Source organism: Bison bison, unplaced genomic scaffold (genome assembly GCF_000754665.1).
Source record: "Bison bison bison isolate TAMUID 2011002044 unplaced genomic scaffold, Bison_UMD1.0 scf7180017864518, whole genome shotgun sequence".
In the NCBI taxonomy this organism is placed as follows: Eukaryota; Metazoa; Chordata; class Mammalia; order Artiodactyla; family Bovidae; genus Bison; species Bison bison.
This window is the reverse complement of record NW_011495071.1, coordinates 9,645,630-9,668,909: the sequence shown is the minus strand read 5'-3', so window position 1 is coordinate 9,668,909 and position 23,280 is coordinate 9,645,630. Positions and strand designations below refer to the sequence as shown.

At 43.5% G+C, this 23,280-nt stretch overlaps 1 protein-coding gene across 2 annotated transcripts in view; it reads right to left on the bottom strand.

Annotated features, from left to right (window-relative positions):
- Nucleotides 1-23,280, bottom strand: part of POU2F3 (POU class 2 homeobox 3) — an 87,801-nt gene that overhangs the window by 17,334 nt on the left and 47,187 nt on the right. Inside the window, exons 4-5 of one of the 2 annotated variants that reach the window (XM_010830473.1) lie at nucleotides 4,178-4,315; nucleotides 2,897-2,999 (exon numbers count right to left, since the gene is read on the bottom strand). In XM_010830473.1, the coding sequence (XP_010828775.1) occupies nucleotides 2,897-2,999; nucleotides 4,178-4,315 (241 nt within the window). The remainder of the gene's footprint in view (nucleotides 1-2,896; nucleotides 3,000-4,177; nucleotides 4,316-23,280) is intronic. The other variant, XM_010830475.1, reaches the window with a different exon arrangement.

The window sequence follows — 23,280 nt, the reverse complement described above, 5'->3', positions numbered from 1 at the left end:
CTGTCAGGATTGCCACACACAAGTGGAGGCCAATCAGACATGGGGATAAACAGATGTAAACAGCAGTCCCCAAACCAGTCCTTCTGCTTGCCTGCCTGCCTGCCTGCCTGGAGTGGTACAAAGGCTGAGGAGGGTCAAGGAAACCAGCTCTGGGATCTGATAGCCAGGCCTGAAGAAACCCAAGGTGGGAAGGAAATGAGGGGGGTGACTACTCAGAATTCAAGCTGGGGCTGAGGGTTTTCGTTTTGCCTGCAGAAGTAGCTGGGATGGCTAGAGAGGCCTAGCCACATCTGCAAAGATGCCAGGTCAAAGGAATGGGGCGATACAGCTCTAAAGGGCAGCAGACAAGTGCCAGAGGCTCTTGGCAGGACCCAGACATTGTACACTTGGGAGGAAGGGCTAAGAGAGAGAACGGAAGAGCCCAGGCCAAGCTTCTGGCAACTCTCTCTGGTGGTACGGACTCTACCTGCTTCTTCACACTGCCTGAGGTCTGCTTCCTCCTTCTTGCTCCAGGAAAACTGTCCATGAAGCGCTCTGCCTGGTTGGTGGTCATGACAATGGCCTCCCTCTAAGAAGAGCCACAGCCAGGAACTGTTACTCACATTACGGGAATGGAACTGACTACCAAAGCATGTGACGGGGCAGGTCACCCCACGCACTCAGCACAGAGCAGAACCTTGGCGTCTCTGTTGTCCCTAAGCTGTTCTGGGTCACTGACGTGTAGCACCTACTGAGGCTGACCACTGTACTCTTCAGAATGAAGAGATGCTTTACATCAGTGACCCAGAACAGATTAGGGACAACAGAGACCCTGGAGGCTTAATTTTTCCTTGTTAAAATACATAGACAAGAAAAATAAAATACATAGGCAAATTTGCAGCAACATGGACGGACCTAGAGACGGTCACATTGAGTGAAGTAAGTCAGATAGAGAAGAAATATCCTATGACATTCTTTACATATGGAATATGAAGAGAGATGATTTACGCGAGACAAATGAACTTATTTACAGAACAGAAAGAGACTCATTGGCTTAGAGAACAAACTTATGGTTGCCGGAGGAATAATGGGGGGGAAGGGACAGCTAGGGAGTTTGGGATGGACATGTACACACCCCTGTATTTAAAATGGACACCTAACAAGGACCTACTGTATAGCACAGGGTCTCTGCTCAGTGTTTTGTGGCAGCCTGGATGGGAGGGGAGTTCAGGGGAGAATGGGTACATGTGTATGTACAGCTGAGTCCCTTCACTGTTCACTGGAAACTATCATAACATTGTTAATTGGCTATATCCCAACACAAAATTAAATGTTTTTTTTAAAAAATAATAATAAAGTTTAAAAATACGTAAGCAAGAAAGCTATAAAGAACCCTGTACTGAGAGTCAGAGGCACGAGTACTAACAGTGATCTGACATTTACGCTGCATTTTGAAATGTACAAAGCCCTCTCACATGCATTATTTCAAATAGCTCTCAGTAACCTTGTGAGGCAGAGTTTTAGTATGATTCCATTTTTAGGGAGGAGAAAAAGGAACCTCAGAGAGGTCAGGTAAGGTTCTCAAGGAGACTCAGCTAGTAAATGACTTTTTTAAACCAATGAGTTTTTCTGATTCCAAATACTAAACTGTATTCTCTCTCTGTGTCACACACTAGCCTCATTGGTTATATGCCTGAGCCAGTTTCACAGTGCCATTTTTCAAAAGAAATAGAATTAACTGTTACCTTCCCTTTCCTATGCCGGGAACAGGATGTGCACTGTTTAGTGAATGCAGAGACTCACAGATTCACTTATGTCCTCATTCATCATCATCATAACACTCTGAGATGTCTTGGAAATGAAGGATACCTATTACTGGGCAGGTGGTAAGGACAGAAGGCAAGATTGCGTTTTTGTCGGGTTCTGGATCTCCACAGCCTCTCTTTGGGATTTGAACAGTGGAGAGAAGCTTAGGCTTCATCACTTTCAGCTCTAGTTGGTGGAGGTGGGAGACGGCGAGGCAGTACCATGCAATGCCAAAAAAATGGGTTTCTGAAACCCATTTTTCAGAAAATGGGTTTTCTGAAGAAAAGAAATTTACGGAACTTTCTAGTAGGTCCACCTACCATTCGAGGTTATTTTTAAAGATGTCAGAAAAATCCCTCCACAGAACTCCTGGCATATCAAGCTCAAGAAATGTTAGTTATTACTGTGAATATTCTAGTCCGCTTGCTCTTGGCCAACGAGAAGTTCTCTGCGAGGAACTTCCCTGTGGGAGGAAACCCGACAATGCTCTGCATAGCCTGTGGGTGGCGCTGCCGCCCCACACAAATGGAATTCCAGCTCCCCGAGGGCGGGAGTCTGTTTCCACATCCTGAGTCCTGGGGAGGTTTCCAAGGAATTGGGACTGCGTTTCCCAAAGAGCTCCTCCTTCCTTGCTCTGCCCCGGCTCTGCCACCTTTTACCTTCGGTCTCAACTGGTCATGAAATTAAGGAAGATGGGAGAAGGAGGAGGAGAAGGATTCTCAACCTGAAGGGCAAAACCAGGTCCCTTCTTCAGGCCTTGAGCTGGATAAGCCGCTCTTAATACCAGAGGGTAAGCTGGTCACCCACCAACCTTAATGTAGCACTAGTGGTAAAGAACCCGCTTGCCAGTGCAGGAGACATAAAAGACTCGGGTTCGATCCCTGGGTGGGGAAGATTCCCCTGGAGAAGGAAGCTGCATCCCACTCCAGTATTCTTGCCTGGAGAATCCCATGGATTCTCCATAGTGTTGCCAAGAGTTGGACACAACTGAAGTGACTTAGCACACACATGCGCACATGAGTTGGTCACCCACACCCCACACTTGGGTCCCAGCAGGCAGGAGCAGCCCTTTACCGCCCTTGTCTATATAGAAAACCCCCAGGGTTCTCACCTTGCTGCCCAGGCTGGCTCTGAGATAGCAGGAACTGGGAAACAGACTGTAGGTGTCCGGGAACCAGCACAAGCTGCTGGAGTGGGTGGAGGGAGGCCATGTCCTATGCAGGGCGACACAGACATCATAGAATTTACAAGCTGGGAGCGTGGGCTCCATCCACCCGCTGCCTGTCTGTCCCAGGGGTATCCACCGGGAGCTTGCCCTATGCCTCTGTGTGTCCCTGTATGTGGCACATAGCAGCTACCCCGTTAATGGCGCTATTGATACACTGCCTGCCCTCAGTCAGGCCGTGCCTCGCAGCCTGTTGTTACTTAACCTTGCCTTGTTATTTAACTTTCGTGTGTGTCAGAACTGTCTCCCAGCTAGACTGATAATGCCCCGAGGACACAGACTGTGGGTATTACCCATCTCTCAGAGGTTTACCCTAGAAATGACACACAGTACACAATTTTTTTTTTAATCTCATGCCCTTTGATTATACTAAAAGCCCTTTTCATCTTGGCCGTTTCCAGGGTCTAAACCATTCCTGGAGGAAGAAGCCCGTTGCTTGCTCTTAATAAAAACGCTTTGATGAAACAGAAAGTCCATTTCCCCTTGGGGTTCCTCCCATTAGGCCCCACAAAGGGAAATACCAGTCCCAATATCCAGGGACATGGGAGTCCTCTGTGATCTGGACCCGTGGGAGTCTATGATCCCCACAGGACCGAGCTTAGGTCTGTGCACAAAGAAAAGACTTGGTAAATCCTTGCTGAAAAGAAGTGAAAGAATAAGTGCACATTCTATCCTTAAATATTTCCAGGGAAGTGGTGGCTCATTCTTCCCTGGGGGAATCCATATCAAATCAGGGACTCACCCTGTGGACATCCAGCCTTCTCAGACATTTGTCATTACTATTTCAGGAGCCCCTTTATTCCTTCTAGCTTGACAGACTCTTGAGGAGGAAGAATGGGCTTAGTGGGGACAGAAGTGCTCTGTGACCATAGCTGTCATCGTGGGGCTCCACTGAATATGGCTGGCAGACCCCAGCCCTATAGCTGTGAGCCCTATCATTTTGGCAAGACAGGCTGCTTTTTCTCCCAGAGGGGTGGAGACCTCCCTCTTTGTATAAGTAGCCAGGCTTCATCTTTCTGAGGACTGTCTGGTAACCCTAGCCCCACCTCAGACATCGAAGTTTCCCTGCAGGGGATTCTTTGGCCCAATCTGGATGCACTGAGAGCCAGGTCCAGAGGTGAAGCATTTTGCAGGAGGCTCGCCTGAAACTCACTGGCCCACTGAGACTATTAGGGCTCCCCGACTTGAGCTGGCATTTACCCCAGACATTTGATTTCCGGGCATCATGGCAGGTCCTTGACTCAGGTGGCATGGTCGATGAGAGAGAGTCTGCTGCAGGGAGTCGCTGAGGTCCTCAGTTTTAATCTGTAAGCGGAGGCAGGAAGGAGAAGCATCAGTTCAGGACCCCTCAAGCAGAAGGAAGGGGAAACTCGGAGAAGGCGAAGGCAGGAGATGTTCAACAAGCCCCAAGAGTCAGAAAACTCGCGCAGCGCCTATTGGGCTGCAACTTGATTTTCCTGCCTGTGTGAGTCCTTTAGGTCAGGGCAGCTGGTAAGGGACAGAGGTTGAGAGTTCTCAGGGGTAAATGTGCTCAACGGGGTGTCCACCTGGATTGATTGCTCCTGAACACCATGGCCTGTGCTGGTGTATACAGCAATACACATTCTTCCTCACTAAAACTCAAAAAATGAGGAATTTTTGTAGTGACTTCAAACATTTCTTTCAGATTGTTAGATGATATTCTTTTTGTCTTGGGGGTGGCATGTTAGGATTTCTTTTTGGACATGATAGTGCTCCTCAATGGTATTTTTATTCCATTTTCTTTATTTATTTACGGCTGAGCTGGGTCCCCACTGCTGCACAGGTTTTTCTCTGGTTGTGGTGAGCAGGGGCTGCTCTCCAGAGGTAGTGCACGGGCCTCTTGTTGTGGAGCATGGGCTTTAGAGTGCACTTTATAAAGTTTTTTAAAAAAAGACAAAGGCAGTTCTTTTCCAATCTCCCTTATAGTCTGTTTTTTATTTTCCTGGTCCACAAAATCCCAAAGTCTGGGAACCAGCTTCCCTCCATTCCCCCATGTTTTCTACACTAACCTGCCCTCTGCGAGCTGAGTTGCTTTGGCAGCCAGCTTCCTTAGCCATGCGGCTTGGGTGACAGACCTTGCCTGTCTCCTTACAGGTGGGGACATGCTCCCTCACAGTCACTGCTGAAGTTGCAGCCTGAGGGGCCTGTGGTGGTTTCCACACTCTCTCCAGCCTCTACCACCCTTCAGTGGCAGCACCAACCACCCACCTGTGGGTTTTCCAGGTGTCCAAGGGCAGGGCAGGAAGTTCTACCTGTGCCCACCCCTTCTCCCACCCTGAGAACAACTACCCTCTTGCAGCCTTTCAAAAAGTCCATTGTGGGGGTGGAGGGTGGGTAGAGAGTATGCAAGGGACTCTGAATTCATATAATACAGCAGGGAGCTTGGGATCCAGACAGAACCTTATAAAAGACATTGGGGGGGCGGGGGCTGGTGTCGGGCGGGTATGGCTTGGCTGGAAGCTCTTGTCCATAGGAATCTTGGCTGAAACCATTTTCTTGGTCTATGCTGGGAATATCACTGACATCCTGGAATCTTTCTTGTCTGCATTAGTTTAACACAAGTCAAAGGTTCAGACTAACAGCTCTACTTGTGCTCAACTGCTGTGGGAAAATGGTGCTTTGGATCACTAAAGAAAGAACTCCCTGTGGTTGGAGAGTTAGGAAGATCTTGTTGAGTGACACAGACCAAGGGGGGAGCCCATGTCCTAAGTATGGTACTTCGTACCTAGTGGGAACCCAATGCGTGTTAACTGAATCAAAGACACAGAGTCTCTCTCCCCATCCTGCATCGGGATACAGTGAGGAAAACATCGAACAGGGAGCTAGAACCTGTTTCTAGTCCTAACTTTGACCCTAGTTTACAACATAACCTTGAGCAATCATTTCATCTCTGTGAGACTTGGTTTCCCCATTCTACATGATTTTTCTTTCGCTCCTCCAGCTTGCTACAGCGCTCTTAGATAAAGCAGATCTAAACAGCACCAGGAAGCCCTGCTTGTACCAAAAGTGATAAGAAGATGGTCCTTTTGGGGATAGTCTTTATACATCTTTCCTCTCCTTCCTCACCTAAGGAGACTATTCTAGAAACTTGGAAGCAAAGAGGAGGAAGTCAGAGTGTCAGAAAACAGCCTTGTGGGGGCAGACAGTTAGACATCCAGAAAACTTCAAAGGCACTGCCCCCCAGGAGTGTTCTCCAGAATATCCTCCATCCCCACCCTCAATGCCCTTCAGCTTTCCCCACCCACCATACTTGGCATCTCCATCTAAGAAGCTCCAGTGTCCTAGTTCTTCCCCCAGAAGTTAGAGTTTTCACATCCTAGATTCCGGGGAAACATTCGTTAGCAGGTTTTTGAAAGCTCAAAATAGATGATAAACTACTTATTTCAGATCACCACCAAGCTCAAGCTTTGCTCAGAGAGGAGATTTTACTTAAGCAAAGCCTCCCTTCCCCACATGCTTCTTTTGCAGCCCCCTCGTGCTCCCGGGCATCCCTTATCCCCAGTGGGGATAGGTGAGACAGGATGGAGGAAGGGAGACGGAGGGAGAACATGGAAAATCGGAGCTCACAGCACGCTGGTGGAACCACCCCAGGCAGCTTGGCAGGGCTCCAGCTCGGAGGCAAGTGGCAGGGTTCCTTTATAGACTCATTATGCGCAATGGGGAGATAAGAAGGTGCAGCTATGACAGAGCTTGAAAACATGTGCTTTGCCTCCAACCTGAGTGCTATCTGTTAGAATCAGTGCCAGGTCTTCCTGCAACACTTAATTTCAGAAACCAGCGCCATCATAAAAGAAAATGCACCCTTTCATCTGCTTCCTGGATCAATTGCCCTCCATGCTCTTTCAAGGCCCCTGCCGACCTCCCACTTCTGAAAATGAGGTTCCTGATAGCAAAACATCCCCCTGGGTGTTAGCCTGGGGGTGTTCTGACAACTCCGTGTGTTACTCTTCTGAGTTTTTGCTTTATCGACACCTTATTCTTTCATTTTTCATCATTTACTACCCCTTAGGTATGAGTTGCTGATGGTGAACCCCAAAGAAGGCAATCCTAAACAAACCAATTTGAAAGACAGCAAAGCAGAAGACTTTTCCTGTGACAAGTTCTAAAATCTCTGCTTTGGTCACTGAGTCTCAGAAAGAGCTGAACTGGACTAGGAGGAGGAGAGACACGGCAGCAGCTCTGTCTGATCCCACACCCCTCCCACCCCCCTGCACACTTCTCTGATTACTCTCTGAGAGTTCAGAGGCTAAGAAACTAAGAAATCAAGTCCCTTCCAAATCCCAAAATCCCTCTCACGGCTGTCAAATGGAAAAGACTGGAACCTTTCCAGGCAACTGGGTGTTGGCTGTGGGTCGGAACGATGAGATAGAGAGACTTCTGTTGGATCCCATTGACTTATAACGTGAGAACCAGAGGCAAATTGGACGAAAACCCAATTTCCCGCATACTTGTGAAAACCCCACCAAACCCACAGCCTCCCTGAAACTGTGCAGATCATCTGCAGGGTCCCTTTGGAGCGTCTTTTCACGCCAGTAGATTAATTCTCCAGGCCCTGTTGCGATGGACCGATCCCTGGGAACGTGAGCCACCACAAAGGGCTCTGCCAGGTCAAGGCGCGGTCAAGGCCATCGATCACTCTGTCCATCTATTGGACACAGTTAGTTAGTTTAGGATCTTCTCCACCCATTGTGCTGTGCAAAGGTGTTACACTGAGTCTTGGGTAGTGACCAGAGAGGTAAAGAGGTATCATGGGTGATTATCTTTTCTAATCCCAGCGAACTCCCTGACATCACCTGCTATAGAAAGCAATAAATAGTCTCTTTCTGGGAAGAGAGAGCCCTTTATGATGAATTGGAAACCCTTCAAACATTCCTTACTTAGCTTCACCTCCCAGTCAGGAATTTTGAAGACAAGTGTGTATCTTACTATCTCATGGAGACCAGGAGTGCTTCAGAGATGAGTGTAAAGGTATTCAACAGGACACTGGCTAAACCCTGACAAGGGAATGGTCCTCTGACCCTCCCCTGGCACTCTTTCTACAAAACAGTACTACATACTTTCCAGGGATAAGAGAGAGAACAGACTATAGGTGATGGAAAAGGTGATGCTGTGGTCCACACATACACTTGAACCTCCTTATTAACCATCTGATGGGGCTGGAGTACTTAGCCTTAGCCCCCTCCCTGTGACATTTCACATGGCCCTCTCCTGGGGGGAAAACAGCCCGACACTAATGAATATATCACTGGCGATGAAAATGATCAAAGCTGTAGTGCCAGTTGCATAACTCGTTTGTGGAAAGTGTTTCATAAACATTTCACAAGAAGGAGAATTTCAAAGCGTGAACATCTCCCAACCTGCCTTCAATTACAGGCAAGATTTTTTTTTTTTTTTGGTTGTTTCTCCCTCCCCCCCACCCCTTCTATACTTCTCCAGAGCAGTGAGGAAGAGTTTCTGTTTTGTAACTGATCTATAAAAGGGTTGACAAACATTGCTAATGAACAATCCTAAAAATACATTCCAAGTAGTGGAATGGGGCAGGCAGCTAACTCAGATGAACAAGGCTGAGAGTCCCCTAAGAGATGCTGGCTGTGTTTTTGCCCAAGAGACTCTCCTTTCTCCATGGCTCTTGACTGCTTCCCATGAGTCCAAGGCTCCCACCCTTTTGGGTCCCTGTGGGAAGTGCCTGGGGAGAAGAGATGGACTGGATGAGGTCTAGTCAGGTCTATGACAGACTAGCCTAGATGCACCTTCTTTAAAAAACAATTTTGTGGGTGTTTTTTTTTCAATTAGGTGTGCTGGGTCTTCACTGCAGTGCGAGGGTTTTCTCTGCTGTGGTCAGTGGGGGCTACTCTTTGTTGCAATGCACGGACTTCCCATTGTGGTAGCTTCTCTTGTAGAGCGGGCTTCCCAAGTACATTAGTGGTAAAGAATCTGCCTCCAGTGCAGGAGATGCGGGTTCGATTCCTGGGTCATGAAGAGCCCTGGGAGAAGGAAATAGCAACCCACTCCAGTATTCTTGCTTGGGAAATCCCATGGACAGATGAGCCTGGTGGGCTCATCTGCCACGGTGTCACAAAAGAGTTGGACATGACTTAACGACTAAACAGTAAGAAACCTTGTTGTAGAACAGGCTCTAGGCATTCAGGCTTCAAGAGCTGCAGCACGTGGGCTCAGCAGTTGTGACCCACTAGCTTAGTTGCTCCAAGGCATGTGGAATCTTCCCAGATCAGGGATGGAACTCCTGTCCCCTGCATTGGCAGGTGGATTCTTATCCACAGTACCACCAGAGAAGTTCCTAGATGTACCTTGGCCTGTTGCACTTTGGAATCTTCTCTTGGGCAGCACTGAACTTCTAGACAAAGACTGATGAAGTGAGGAGACATGGAGTCCTTCAATAAACATACAATTTCTTAGGAGGGTGGGGCCACTTGGAGTTGTTCCTTCCTGAAAAGAAGCTTTCCATAGAGGCCTTCTTGTTTTTCCTGCTTGTACCTCCTCTGGAAATGCAATATGCTTATCAGTCCTGTTATTTAATGCTTTGGCTTCAGTTCTTAGCACATAGCACTGCTAGTACTGACACATGTCTGAAAAAACCCCATCATTTTAAGCCCATAAAAGTTTTCTTCTCCCTCTGGCATACAGGTCCGTGCATTCAAGTTTAAAAACTCTAGGAAGGGGCTGTGCTCTCTGGGAGGTCACATCCTCATGGATTATTTTCGGTGCCCAGGACTTGAAGCACTTTAACCACTGTGCTGCTTTCTAGCCCTCTGGGGACACCAGCAGCATCTGCTTCCAGTGAAGAGCTGGATTAATGCTAGCTCTCTTTTTAGACCCTGATTTTTTTTTTTTTGGCCTCTCCACTTGACTTGCAGATCTTAGTTCCCTGACCAGGGACTAAACCTGGGCGGTGGCAGTGAAAGTGCTGAGTCCTAATCACTGGACAGCCAGGGAATTCCTAACCCTGACCTCTTTTGAATCAGAGTCTTCTAGTTATCCTGGCCACCTACCTGGTCAACAAGAGGTGTGGAGTGCCTCTCTGATTCTTTGACTGGGAAGGAGTGCCACAGAGAACTGTTGATTCACCCCTATAGATGGCTGTTCTGCCCCCCAAATAAGTGAAATGGCCAGAAGAAGGGGTGGGGAGGGCTGGGGCTCGAAAGGCTGAGCATGGAATCAAACTCTGAAAACCTTTTGCTAGTGGCTATTCTTGGGAACTATCTGATGTGTGAATGCTGGTTGTCACCACACTGGGTTCTTCTGCATACACTGGGCTGCCTATCATGGAAGAACCTTGTGATTCATTTCAGAGCAGGGGTTGGGAAAAAAAGAACACATCCAGGAAACAAGCACAAGGCTCAGAATTAACCAGGAGACCTGACTTTGGGCTCCATGTGTGCCTCTAAAGACCTGCATGATCTTATATTTAGTTATTTCACTCATCTCTCTAGGCCTAGATTATGCATCCATGAAAGGAAGAAAACACACCAGATGGAATCTACTTAAGAAATTTGTCATGTATAAAAGAGAGAGTTGGAGTTGACTTGTGAGCACACAGGCACATTTATTGAGTCACTAGACCCATTTTGGAGAAGGCAATGGCACCCCACTCCAGTACTCTTGCCTGGAAAATCCCATGGATGGAGGAGCCTGGTAGGCTGCAGTCCATGGGATCACTAAGAGTCAGACACGACTGAGCAACTTCACTTTCACTTTTCACTTTCATGCATTGGAGAAGGAAATGGCAACCCACTCCAGTGTTCTTGCCTGGAGAATCCCAGGGACGGGGGAGCCTGGTGGGCTCCCGTCTACAGGGTCGCACAGAGTTGGACACGACTGAAGTGACTTAGCAGCAGCAGCAGCAGACCCATGTTACTAGACTGAGTCTTAGAAAAGTTAAGAAACGCTAAAAGATACTTCCTGCTGGTAAATCTGGGATTTCAATCCACATCTATCTGAGTGCATAGTTCTACATAAACCTGACTACCATGTGTGATAAAACCATAGACTCTTCAAGGTAGCTTTGTGCAGATTGTTGTCAAGTGCATGGCAGACATTCAACAATGTGGATTCCTTCCCTTTCCCATCAGAACTCACAGGAAGTGTAGATACAACCTGGTTCAAATGGTTCATTTTACAGCTCTGACTCTGATTTCTCCAGAGGAGAAATCACCTATCAGGGCAACCCAGCTAGAGATGCAGTCACACCAAGTCTGGAGACCAAGTCAGGGCCCCTAAGAACAGGTCTCCTAACTTTCCACCCAGTATTCAAGTCCACTCCCCTACACAGTGGCATGACTCTGCCTCCTGTTTCTATCACCCTGGGGTTGTTGCCCATTCTGGCTCCTGAAGTAACTCAGTAGTAACCCTAATCCCATTGCTCTAATAAGATTTAATCTCAGTCCCGATTCAGAGTTCTCCATTACTACACAGGGTAAGGTTTAGATGCAGATAAAGCACACATCTACCTGATGTGTGACCTGATAACGCTTGCTTTGGGAACCAGCATTCTTATATTCCCTTGACTTTCACACAGACAGATTAACTCCAGGGGGGTTGACATTTGCTCTTTTCCTCCCTCATCATGAGGAAGAGATGTGGGACAGGGAAAGAGAAGGCTCAGACACACCACGATATTCTCACACTACTGTATATTGTACTCTGGGGTCCAAAGGAGACTGTACACACACACAGCACCAGCCTGCAGTCACGAAGTGCTACATAGATTAGTTCCAAGAGCATCAGTTCAAGAAAGGGAAAAAGTAATATTTTAAAAATACTTTAGGGCTTCCCTGGTGGCTCAGTGGTAAAGAACCACATGCCAGTGCATGACACGGGTTCGATCCTTGGACCAGGAAGATCCCACAAGTCACGGAGCAACTAAGTCTGTGTGCCACGACTCCTGAGCCTGTGTTCTAGAGCCTGCGAACCACAACTATGTGTCACAGCCAATGAGGCACACGTGCCTAGAGCAAGTGCTCCACAACAGAGAAGCCACCGCAATAAAAAACCCACACACTGCAACTAGAGACTAGTCCCTGCTCACCACAACTAGAGAAAAGTCCATGCAGCAACGAAGACCCAGCACAGCCAAAAATAAGTAAATACAATTACAATAAAAATAAAAGTACTTTCAAATGGATCATCATTTATTCTTCATGATAACTCAATGAGGAAAATAATCTTATTGAACCATTTTTACAGATGTAGGAACCAAGACTAGAGAAATTAATAGGCCCATCACACAGCCAGGAAGAGCAGAGCCTGACTTTCTATTTGGATCTTTGGGCCCCAGACCCTCCCTTCTTCTGCCCATACCACTCTGTAAGGCATCCCATTTTGTTTCCACCCAGAATTTCCCACCTAAAAATGAACTTGTTGACCTCTGCCTCCTCGGTGGGCCATGCTGTTTTCACATGTGGTACACAGTTGGTGTACAGGTTTCCACAAGTGGAGCCTGGGATTTTTACATGGATGTGGGGCTGACGTAGTGATCAAAAGTAAACTTTCAACAAGTCTGACTGGGATTCTCTTTGGCATCCCCTGGGGAACTGCCTGTGACCTGGAAGCCTGTCTCTGAAAGGCTGAGCATTGGCTATAAATGCAAGTAAAAGGCTTTCCCTGGTAACGTGCATATTTGAGAATAGTCTTCTAAGGAAGACTGAGGTCCTTGTCTCTTGTATTCTTCTGGTGCCCTGGATAAAGTGATGTGCCTCTGTGGCCCTCTGATCCCACATCTGCTCCGGTAGCAGTGGAGCATATGGTCTTCCAAGTGGCTTTAAACATAGCTTTTTCTGCCCCATAAAGTTCCCCTTCCCATTTTAGTTCAATAAACATTTAGTATGCACCTATTGTATACCAAGAGTAACTGTGACACAAAGGTGAACAGGGACCTCCCAGACCAATTAGGAGATGGCAAGTAAAACTGCAGTCACCTACACAGCCTGGCTAGGAGGGGAGGAGGGAGAAGGGATACATGTATGTGAATGGCTGAGACCTTTGCAGTCCACCTGAAGCTATCACAGCATTGTTGATCATTGCCATTCCAATATAAAATAAAAAGCTTTAAAAAATAGATAAGTAATGAAACAAACAAAAACATCACCTACAGTGCAATACTGAAGGCAGTGGGAAGGCGGTGCTGCGGTGGTCGCATGGGAAGGTTGTGAGTTGCTTTGTCAGGGCAGAGGACAGATAACCAGAAAAAGAGGGGTCAGATAGGAAGGTTCCAGGAAAGAGAAGTGGGAGCCTCTGAGGAGCCTTGAAGAATGAAGGGGGGTTCAGCAGAAGGGAAAGCAGGGCATGCCAGGAAGTGGGAGCAGCTTGTCCACAGTCACAGATAACGAAACGACTTCATGTTCAAGAGCGACGAGCAATTCAGTGCTGCCACAGCGTGGAGTGGGAGAGGCTGGGGCAAGCAGCCAGGGCCTGATGACAGAGGCCCTGTGGATCACGCAAAGAAGCTGAGGCTGGACTCGGGGGCAAAGTGTAACTTGAGCAAAGGGCAGGGACATGTGAGATTTTCACCTAGTTAGATTATGCTAACAGCTGTATGGAATATGGATTTGAAGAGAGGATACCTGTGAGCAGGGGAATTAATTAAAGAGCTGTTTATCATGACAGTCTAGGTAAAGAGCTGCTGAGGACATGCCTAAGGCCAAAACAGTAAGAACGGAGAGGCAGATATGGAATGGCAAACTTTTAGTATCGAAAATATATTTCCACCCCCAAAGGTTTATCCTCTATAACAAAGGACTATTTCAGGAATTCTCTGTTGAATGCCTGTAGGACACAAAGAACCAACACAGAAAAAATTCTGAAAGACCAGAGTCAATCCAATTGCTTAGAACAGACACACGGAGGGCATTTGGGGTTCCAGAAGGTATTTACTAAGTCAAATATTTCTGTAATGTCCAAATTTTCAAAGGTAATTATTCATTTTAAATTAGAAAAAAAATATTAATAAGATTAAAAAGAGAAAGAACTCCAAATTTCAGTGCTTGAGTTTGGAAGATTTCAGTTCCTAAGGTATTCAAGTTAGTGATAGTTTCCTTTTTTACCTGGTGAAAGAAGTGTCTTGAGACATTTAGGGGCACATTTTCTAAATAAACACACATATATGCACATAGATATGTTTGTTGTATGTGTGTGTTTTTAAATCAATAACTGAGAATCCATCTCCTTCTCCTGCCATAACCTGAGTCATCGTCTACCAAGAGGCCACACCTGGATGTGGCCTATAGCCCTTACCCATACCTTTCCATGAAGTTCTACAGTTTACAAAGCACTTTCAAACATATCAGTTTGGTTGATTTTCAGAATATCCCCATGAGATTGAAAAGGCAAGTGATGCTATTCCTGTTTTACTGTTAAGGAAAACAGGCTCATGAAAGGTAAATGATGTATCCAAGGTACATGGCTGGTTATCAGGAGAGTTCTGATTTGAACTCAGGTTATCTGATTTAAAAGTCAACACATCTGTCAAATTTCTAGGATTTTCTGAGGAAGCTTCCCAAATAAGTGGATTTTCAGTCCCTGAAATCTATCTCTTACAGATCCAAAGACTTTATTTCAGTTTTGGATAGCTATTTATTGGTTTCTTTTTTTTTCACTTTCCAGTATTTTAATGGGGATTGCATTATCTATAGATTAATTTGAGGGAAATAGATACCTTTATTACAGTAGACCTTCTAAATTATATAAATTTAGCCTATTTGAATATTCTAATTTCTCTCAGCAATGTTTTATAGTTTTTAGAAGTATTGCACCTCTAGGATTTGATTTTTCTGATACTGTTATAAATGTGTTTACAGTTTCATTTTTAACTTGTTTGCTGTGAAATATAGACATACACTTGCTTTTCACATACTGATCAGATACTCATTAACTTTATTACATGCACTTATTAATTCTAATAACTTCCCTGTAAGATCTTTTGAATTTTCTATTTACACAATTTGGTCAATAGTTTTCTGTGAATAAAGATAGTTTTACTTTTTTCCCAAACTTTACATTTTTTATTTTTATTTTGTACCTTTACTTTATTGCTCTGGCTTAGACTTCCAAGATAATTGAATAAAAGTAATGGTAGTGTATATTTTTGTCATTTTCTCAATGTCACATTTCATCATTAAGTATGTTCAGTTCAGTTCAGTTGCTCAGTCATGTCTGACTCTGCAACCCCATGAATCACAGCACACCAGGCCTCCCTGTCCATCACTAACTCCCGGACTTTACTCAGACTCACGTCCATCGAGTCGGTGATGCCATCTAGCCATCTCATCCTCTGTCGTCCCCTTTTCCTCCTGCCCCCAATCCCTCCCAGCATCAGAGTCTTTTCCAATGAGTCAACTCTTCTCATCAGGTGGCCAAAGTATTGGAGTTTCAGCCTTAGCATCAGTCCTTCCAAGTATGTTAGAGGTTGGTATTTTTTTGAAGATATCCTTTATCAGATTAAAAAAAATTTTTTTTCAATTTCTAGTTACTGAGCTTTTTAAATTTTAAAACCATTAATGGGTGTTTAATTCTTTGCCAACAAAGGTTCATCTAGTCAAGGCTATGGTTTTTCCTGTGGTCATGTATGGATATGAGAGTTGGACTGTGAAGAAGGCTGAGCGCCAAAGAATTGATGCTTTTGAACTGTGGTGTTGGAGAAGACTCTTGAGAGTCCCTTGGTCTGCAAGGAGATCCAACCAGTCCATTCTGAAAGAGATCAGCCCTGGGTGTTCTTTGGAAGGAATGACGCTAAAGCTGAAACTCCAGTACTTTGGCCACCTCATGCGAAGAGTTGACCCATTGGAAAAGACTCTGATGCTGGGAGGGATTGGGGGCAGGAGGAGAAGGGGATGACAGAGGATGAGATGGCTGGATGGCATCACTGACTCAATGGACGTGAGTCTGGGTGAACTCCGGGAGTTGGTGATGGACAGGGAGGCCTGGTGTGCTGCGATTCATGGGGTCGCAAAGAGTTGGACATGACTGAGCGACTGAACTGAACTGAACTGAACTGAATTTTATCAAATTTTTTTTCTTTATTTTTTAAGATAACCACATAATTTTTGACTTCTGTTTGTGATTAATTGCACAACTGATATTTTATTGTAAAATCAACTTTGCCTTCTTGGAATAAATCCTACTATATGATTTTCTTCTCCTCCTCTTTCCTATTGGTTTTATTTTTGAACAGACATCTTATATCATATACATCTCTACTTTCCCCTAAAGAGTACCTGACAAAGAACTCACAAAAAAGAAAATTATAAGCCAGTATTACTGATGAACATAAATGCAAAAATCTTCAACAAAATATTAACAAACTGACTCCAACAATACATTAAAAGAATCATACACTGTGACCAAGCAGGATTTATTCCAGGGCAGCAAGGATTCAATATTCACAAATCAAAAAATGTGATATATCACATTTAATTTATTAAAGAATAAAAAATCATATGATCATCTCAATACATGCAGAAAAAGCTTTTGATGAAAGTCAGCATCTATGACAAAAACTCCCCACAAAGTGGGTAGAGAGGGAACATACTTCAACATAATAAAGGCCATATATAACATACCCATAGCTAACATCATACTTGGTGGTAAAAAAACTGAAGGCATTTCCTCTAAGATTAGGAAAAAGATGAGGATGCCCACTTTTATTTAACATAGTCTTGGAAGTCCCAGCCACAGCAACTAGAAAATGAAGAAATAAAAGATACCCAAACCAGAAAGGAAGAAGTAAAACTGTCACTGCAGATGATAGGATACTATACATAGAAAATCCTAAACACCCCACCAAAAAACTTCTAGAGTTTATCAATGAATTTGGTAAAGTTGCAGGATACAAAATTAATACACAGAAATCTCTTGCATTTCTAAACACTAACAATGAACTATCAGCAAGAGACATTAAAAAAATCCCATTTAAAATCACATCAAAAAGAATAAAATACCTAGGAGTAAATCCAATTAAGGAGGTAAAAGACATATACTCAAAATTGATGAAAGAAATTGAAGACAACATAAACAGATGGAAGGGTACACCATGTTATAGATTAAAATAATTGTTAAAATGATCAAGGCAATCTGTAGATTCAATGCAATCCCTATCAAAATACCAATGGCCTTATTCACAGAACTAGAGGAGGTAATTTTAAAATTTGTACGGAAGCACAAAAGGCCTTGAAGAGCCAAAATAATGTTGAGAAAGTAAAGAGCTAAAGGTAGCATGATCCCCCTGACTTCAGACTACACTACAAAATTACAGTAATCAAAAAAAAAAAAAAAAAAGCATGGTAATGGCACAGAAACACACACATAGATCAATGGAACAGAATAGAGAACTCAGAAATAAACCCATGGATTTACTGTCAATCTACAACACTGGAGGCAAAAATATACAATGAGGAAAAGGTGGTCTCCTCGATAAGAACTCCCTGGTGGCTCAGATGGTAAAGAATCTGCCTGCAATATGGGAGACCCAGGTTTGATCCCTGGGTTGGGCAGATCCCCTGGAGAAGGAAATGGCTATCCACTCCAGTATTCTTGCCTGAAGAATTCCATGGACAGAGAAGCCTGGAAGGCTACAATCCATGGGATCACAAAGAGTCAGACACAATTGAGTGACTAATACTTTCAATAAGTGGTACTTGAAAAGCTGGGCAGCTACATGTAATAGAATATTTTTTTCACACCATATACAAAAATAAACTCAAAATGGGTCAAAGACCTCAATGTAAGACCAAAACCTATTAAACTCCTAGAAAAAAACATAGGACAAACACTCTTTAACATAAATTGCAGCAATATTTTTTGGATCTGTCTCCTAAGGCAAAATAAAATTTTAAAAATTAAATAAACAAATGAGACCCATGTAAGCTTAAAAAGCTTTTACGAAGGAAACCATTGACAAACATAAAGACAACCTACTGAATGGGAGAAAGCAGTTGCAAATGATATGACCAATAAGGGGTCATTATCCAAAATATATAAACAACTCATAGAACTTAATGTAAAATAATCGAACAACTCGATTAAAATCTGGGAAGAAGAACTGAATAGATATTTTTCCAAAGAAAACACACAGATGGCCAACAGACACATGAAAAGTATGCTCGACATTGCTAATCTTTAGAGAAATGCAAATAAAAACTGCAGTGAGATATCACTTCATGCCTGTCAGAATGGCTATCATCAAAAAAATTGTAAATAACAAATGTCGGTGGGGATGTAGAGAAAAGAGAACCCTTGTGCACTGTTGATGTATATGTAAATTTGTGCAGCCACTGTGGAAAAAAACAGTATGGAGATTCTTAAGAAAACTGAAAATAGCACCACTGTATGATTCTGCAATTCCAGCAGTACGTATATATCCAAAGAAGATGAAAATACTAATTCAAAAAGACATATGCTCTTCAATGTTCATAGCAGCAGTTACTTACAACTGCCAATACATGGAAGCAACCTAACCTAACTGTCCATCCGCAGAGGAGTGGATAAAGAAGAAGTGGAATATGTATATGAGTGGACTGTTACTCAGCCATTAAAAGAATGGAATTTTGCCATTTGCAACAACATGGATGGACCTGGAGGGTATTATACTTTCTGAAATAAGTCAGAAGAGAAAGAAAAATACCGCATGTTACCACTTGATATTTAGAATCTAAAAAATATTGAGTTGGCCAAAAAGTTTATTCCAGTTTTACCATAACTTTTTTCGGAAAAACCCAAAGTAAACAAATGAATGAATGTAACAAAACAGAAACAGACTCACAGATAAAGAGAACAAACTAGTGGTTACCAGTGGGGAGAGAGAAGGGCGAGGAACAAGACAGGGGGAGAAGATTAAAAGTACAAACTACCATGTCTAAAATGAGCCACAGGATAGATTGTACAGCAGCCAGACTACAGCCAGTATTATATAATAAATAATAAATGAAGTATAATATATGAACATTTTGAATCACTATGTTGTCTACCTGAAACTAATATAATATAATAAATAAACTATGCCTCAATTAAAAAAAAACCAACACATCATCTTTCAAAATTCCTAAGATTTCCTGAGAAAGCCTCCCCAAATAAGTACATTTTTCAATTACTAAAATCTATCCTTTTTAGCTCCAAGTCTTTCTTTCCGTTTTGAATACATATTGATTGATTTCATTTTTGAATAGAGATCTTGCTAAAAAGTATTATACACATCCCTTCTTTCCCTTAAAGGGTACCTGAAAGGTAATTTAGTCAATGACGCAATCACAATTGTGAACACGTTTTAAAAGCAATCGTGCCCTCAGGGACACTGAAGCATTTGGCCTCTGTTGGGTGTAGCACTAAATGGCTCTGAATCCCTTTATTTTTTGCAGTTCTGCTTTTTTCCATGTTTTTTGCCTCCTTTCTCACAACCAGGTTTTTATCCTATCGTTGGTATCCTGGCTTCTAGCAGCCCCCCATGCCAGTTTAACTTCGCAACTTTTATTTGCTAAGGGCTAGAAAAACCAGATAGTTAAGTTTGTTACAACTGTTTCTAAAATAGGAGTTTAAGGCTCTTGAGAAATCATGTGGCTCCAAGTCTCAATGGCTTCCTTCTTACTCTCAGTTGGATTCTAAATAGGTGAGGCTGTGGGCTCTCTGGATAACTGAGGCACTGCAATGGCTCTGAGTAGCTGTTTGACATGGGGTTTGCCTTTTGGTTCAAATTTTACTGAGTACATATCTATCCTGTTACCCTTATTAGCCTGGGACAGGACTCCAGGCAAAATGGTTGGCTGAACCCACACAATTGACAGTGTAAGCTAAATTCTCTATGGCTGAGGAGCAGTTACCAAATTTATTGCCAAAAGGCAGTGAACTTAAGCCAAGGGACTTTCTGACAGTATATCTGTTTCCCTACTTATAAAATGAAAATCATCTTTGATTCCTGCCCAGGTGTCAAGGATTTAGGGATAAAGAACTATAAAACCTGGGCTTCCCAGATGGCACAGTGAGAGAATCCGCCTGCCAATGCAGGAGATACAGGAGACTCAGGTTCGATTCCTGGGTCATGAAGATCCCCTAGAGAAGGAAATGGCAACCCACTCCAGTATTTTTGCCAATATTCTGGTGGGCTACAGTCCATAGGGTTGCAAAGAGTAGGACACAACTACATGCCTGAGCGTACACACACATCTATAAAACCTATTCTAAGAAGGACTTTCCCTGCTTTTGTCACCAAATCAATATGAAGATGATGATTTTGCACATGTATTACCTGGGATACTTATCTTGCTTGCCTGTCACTAAATGCTTATTGAATAGATAGGGGACTGACGCATAAATACTTTCAATAATCCTAGAATTTAGGAAACCAGGTCTCAGAGAAATCAAAGGATTTCCCAAAAACCATACAGCTAGAAAGTGGCAGAGCTGGAATTTGAATCTAACTCTAAGCAGATTTGGGCTTCTCAGGTGACTCAGTGGTAAAGAATCCACCTGCCAATGCAGGCAGTGCAGGAGACATGAGTTCAATCCCTGGGTGGGGAAGATCCCCTGGAGGAAGAAATGGTAACCCACTTTAGTATTCTTGCCTGGATAATCCCATGGGGAGAGGAGCCTGGTAGGCTACAGTCCATGGAGTCCCAACAAGTCGGACACGACTGAGAGACTGAGCAGACCCAGAATGAACTCCCTTTCCCTGGTATCGTGCTGACTTAAAAAGTCACGCCAAACTAGGCTCATTTTCTTTTATACAGGGTTTTTAGAAATAAGGATCAGATGAATGCTATAATTATTATATGTATATATATATACACATGTCCCTGGAAATCAAGATGGGGGTCATAAGGACTGAGAGAGTGTTAATTAACAAATCAGTGTCATCCAACGGGGATGTCTCCAATGGCATGCCATGGGACTCTGCTCATGGTCCAGTCTTGCTAAGAATGTCATCAGTACATTAGACTATGAAGAGATATGTACCCTGCATACTTAATACATCTCTGTATGAGGAACAGGATTGGCTACTACTACTGTGCACAAAAACATCATGGTTAAAAAAATAAACTTGAAAAGATGCAAGGAAGGGAACAAAGTAATAAGATAAAGCATAAGAGGAAATATAAAAATCCTTTACTTAGAATATGAAAATTAACTGCACAAGTTGAGGCAGCAGTTTGTAATTTTTTCAAGAAGACTTGAGAGGTGTTAACTGACACTTAAGACCATGTAAATTGAAAGTGTGATATAATTATCTTTTAAATAATCTGTAGACTACTGTATAGCTCAGGGAACTCTACTCAATATGCCATGACAACCTATATGAGAAAAGAATCTGAAAAAGAATGAGTATATGTATATGTATAACCGAATCACTTTGATGTACACCTGAAACTAACACAACATTGTAAATCAACCGCAGTCCAGCAAAATTTAAAGAAAAAAATAAAAATAAAAAATCTGTAGGATAGGCTGTACTATTCTAATGCAGCAGAGTGTGGAATGAGGATCCCCTACTTAACCATGCAAGTTCCACCTGGACAGGCCTGCCACTGCCTTATCTGGGCTTGTAACGGCTGGAATCAAGATACAACAAAGATACAGCACTTGCTCAATTAAATTTTGTTGAATGAGTAAATGGATAATGAATAAATCATCCAAGGTGCTCTGGCCTAGCCAGATGTCATCTGAGTATTAAATGTTGTACACTTGTGGATACTATACCTAAAGAGGGTGAAAGGCATGAAGGCAGAAACAAATTCAAAGGGTTTGTCACAGCATTGAACAAAAATAGCTGAAGCAACCTAATGTCCTTTGGCAGGGTAATAGAACAGTAAAATTACACTGAAACAACAGAATGGCATGCAGTCATTAACAATAATCATAATCGACCCTATGTGTAACACCCAGGGGCAATCTACAAATCTTATTTTTAAATTTCAAAACAAATTCACAAAGGAATACACACTTTATAATTTATACCTACCTACATATGTACATATACATGCATTTTTAAAACTCCACAAATATTTATAATTTCCATTTGTTCCCATATCCACGTATGAGTGGAGAGAAGGTTCTTAGACACATACACACCATATTGATAAGAGAAATTCTCTCTGCAAAGAGGGCCGAAGCTCAACAAGGAACAATGTTTCTACAAGAAAGCATTCATGCACTTTGTGTGTGACTGCTTTAAGTAAGGCAATTAGAAACCTCTATATGACTTTGCTGAAGGAATTCTGGATGTTTACATGGAAAGGGGAAGATTGAGAGGTGAGTTGTTGTATTGTGTTGTTGCTCAGTCATGTCTCACTCTTTGCGACTCCTTGGACTGTAGCCCGCCAGGTTCCTCTGTCCATGGAATTCTCCAGGCAAGAATGCTGGAGTGGGTTGCCATTCCCTTCTCCAGGCGATCTTCCTGACCCAGGGATCAAACCCAGGTCTCCCACATTGCAGGCAGATTCTTTACCATCTGAGCCACGAGGGAGCCCTGGTGTAGGTGGCAGGATGAGGGGTGAGAGCTCTTCTCAAATACTGAAGGGCTGTCAACTAAAGTGGACGGATTTAGGGCCTGGAGCACGTGGAGTGATGACCACGGGTGACCGCCACAGAGAGTGGATGGAGCCTCAGGGGAAAGAATGTCCTAACATCGCAATCTGCTGAACCCTGCAGTGAACTGCACTCTGGGAAGTGAGTCCCGAATTCCTGGGAGAGCTCTGGCCAGAGGTGTGGGGCCAGGGGCCTTCTGTCAGAGATGTCGGCAGAAGAACGTTGCTCCAGGAGGTAGCTTAAGCTGGTTTTGAGGCTTATGCTGGTTTTGAGACTCCTGACAAGTAAATTTTAATTAATTAATTTTTTTTGGCAGAGTTCAGAGAGTGTTCTTTTGTCAACTAAGAACATTAAAGTAACCAGTATCACCTACTCAAGTCATCACTTCATTACATGCAACTGATATTTTAATACCCCGAAATGCAAACTCTCAGACTGTTTAAATTGAACATATTTAACTGTATAAAAATTTGCTATGTTTTATTCTTTTAAAATGTCACTGCAGGAAATTCCCTGGTGGTCCAGTGGCTAAGACTCTGCACTCCTAATGTGGAGGGCCTGGTTTCAATCCCTGATCAGGGAACTAAATCCCACATGCTGCAACTAAGACCCGGTATAGCCAAATAAATAAGTAAATATTTTTTTAAAATTCTAATGCAGATGGTGAAAACTTAGTCATAAAATGTTGTATTATGAATAAATAAGTGTATCCACAGACGGGATAG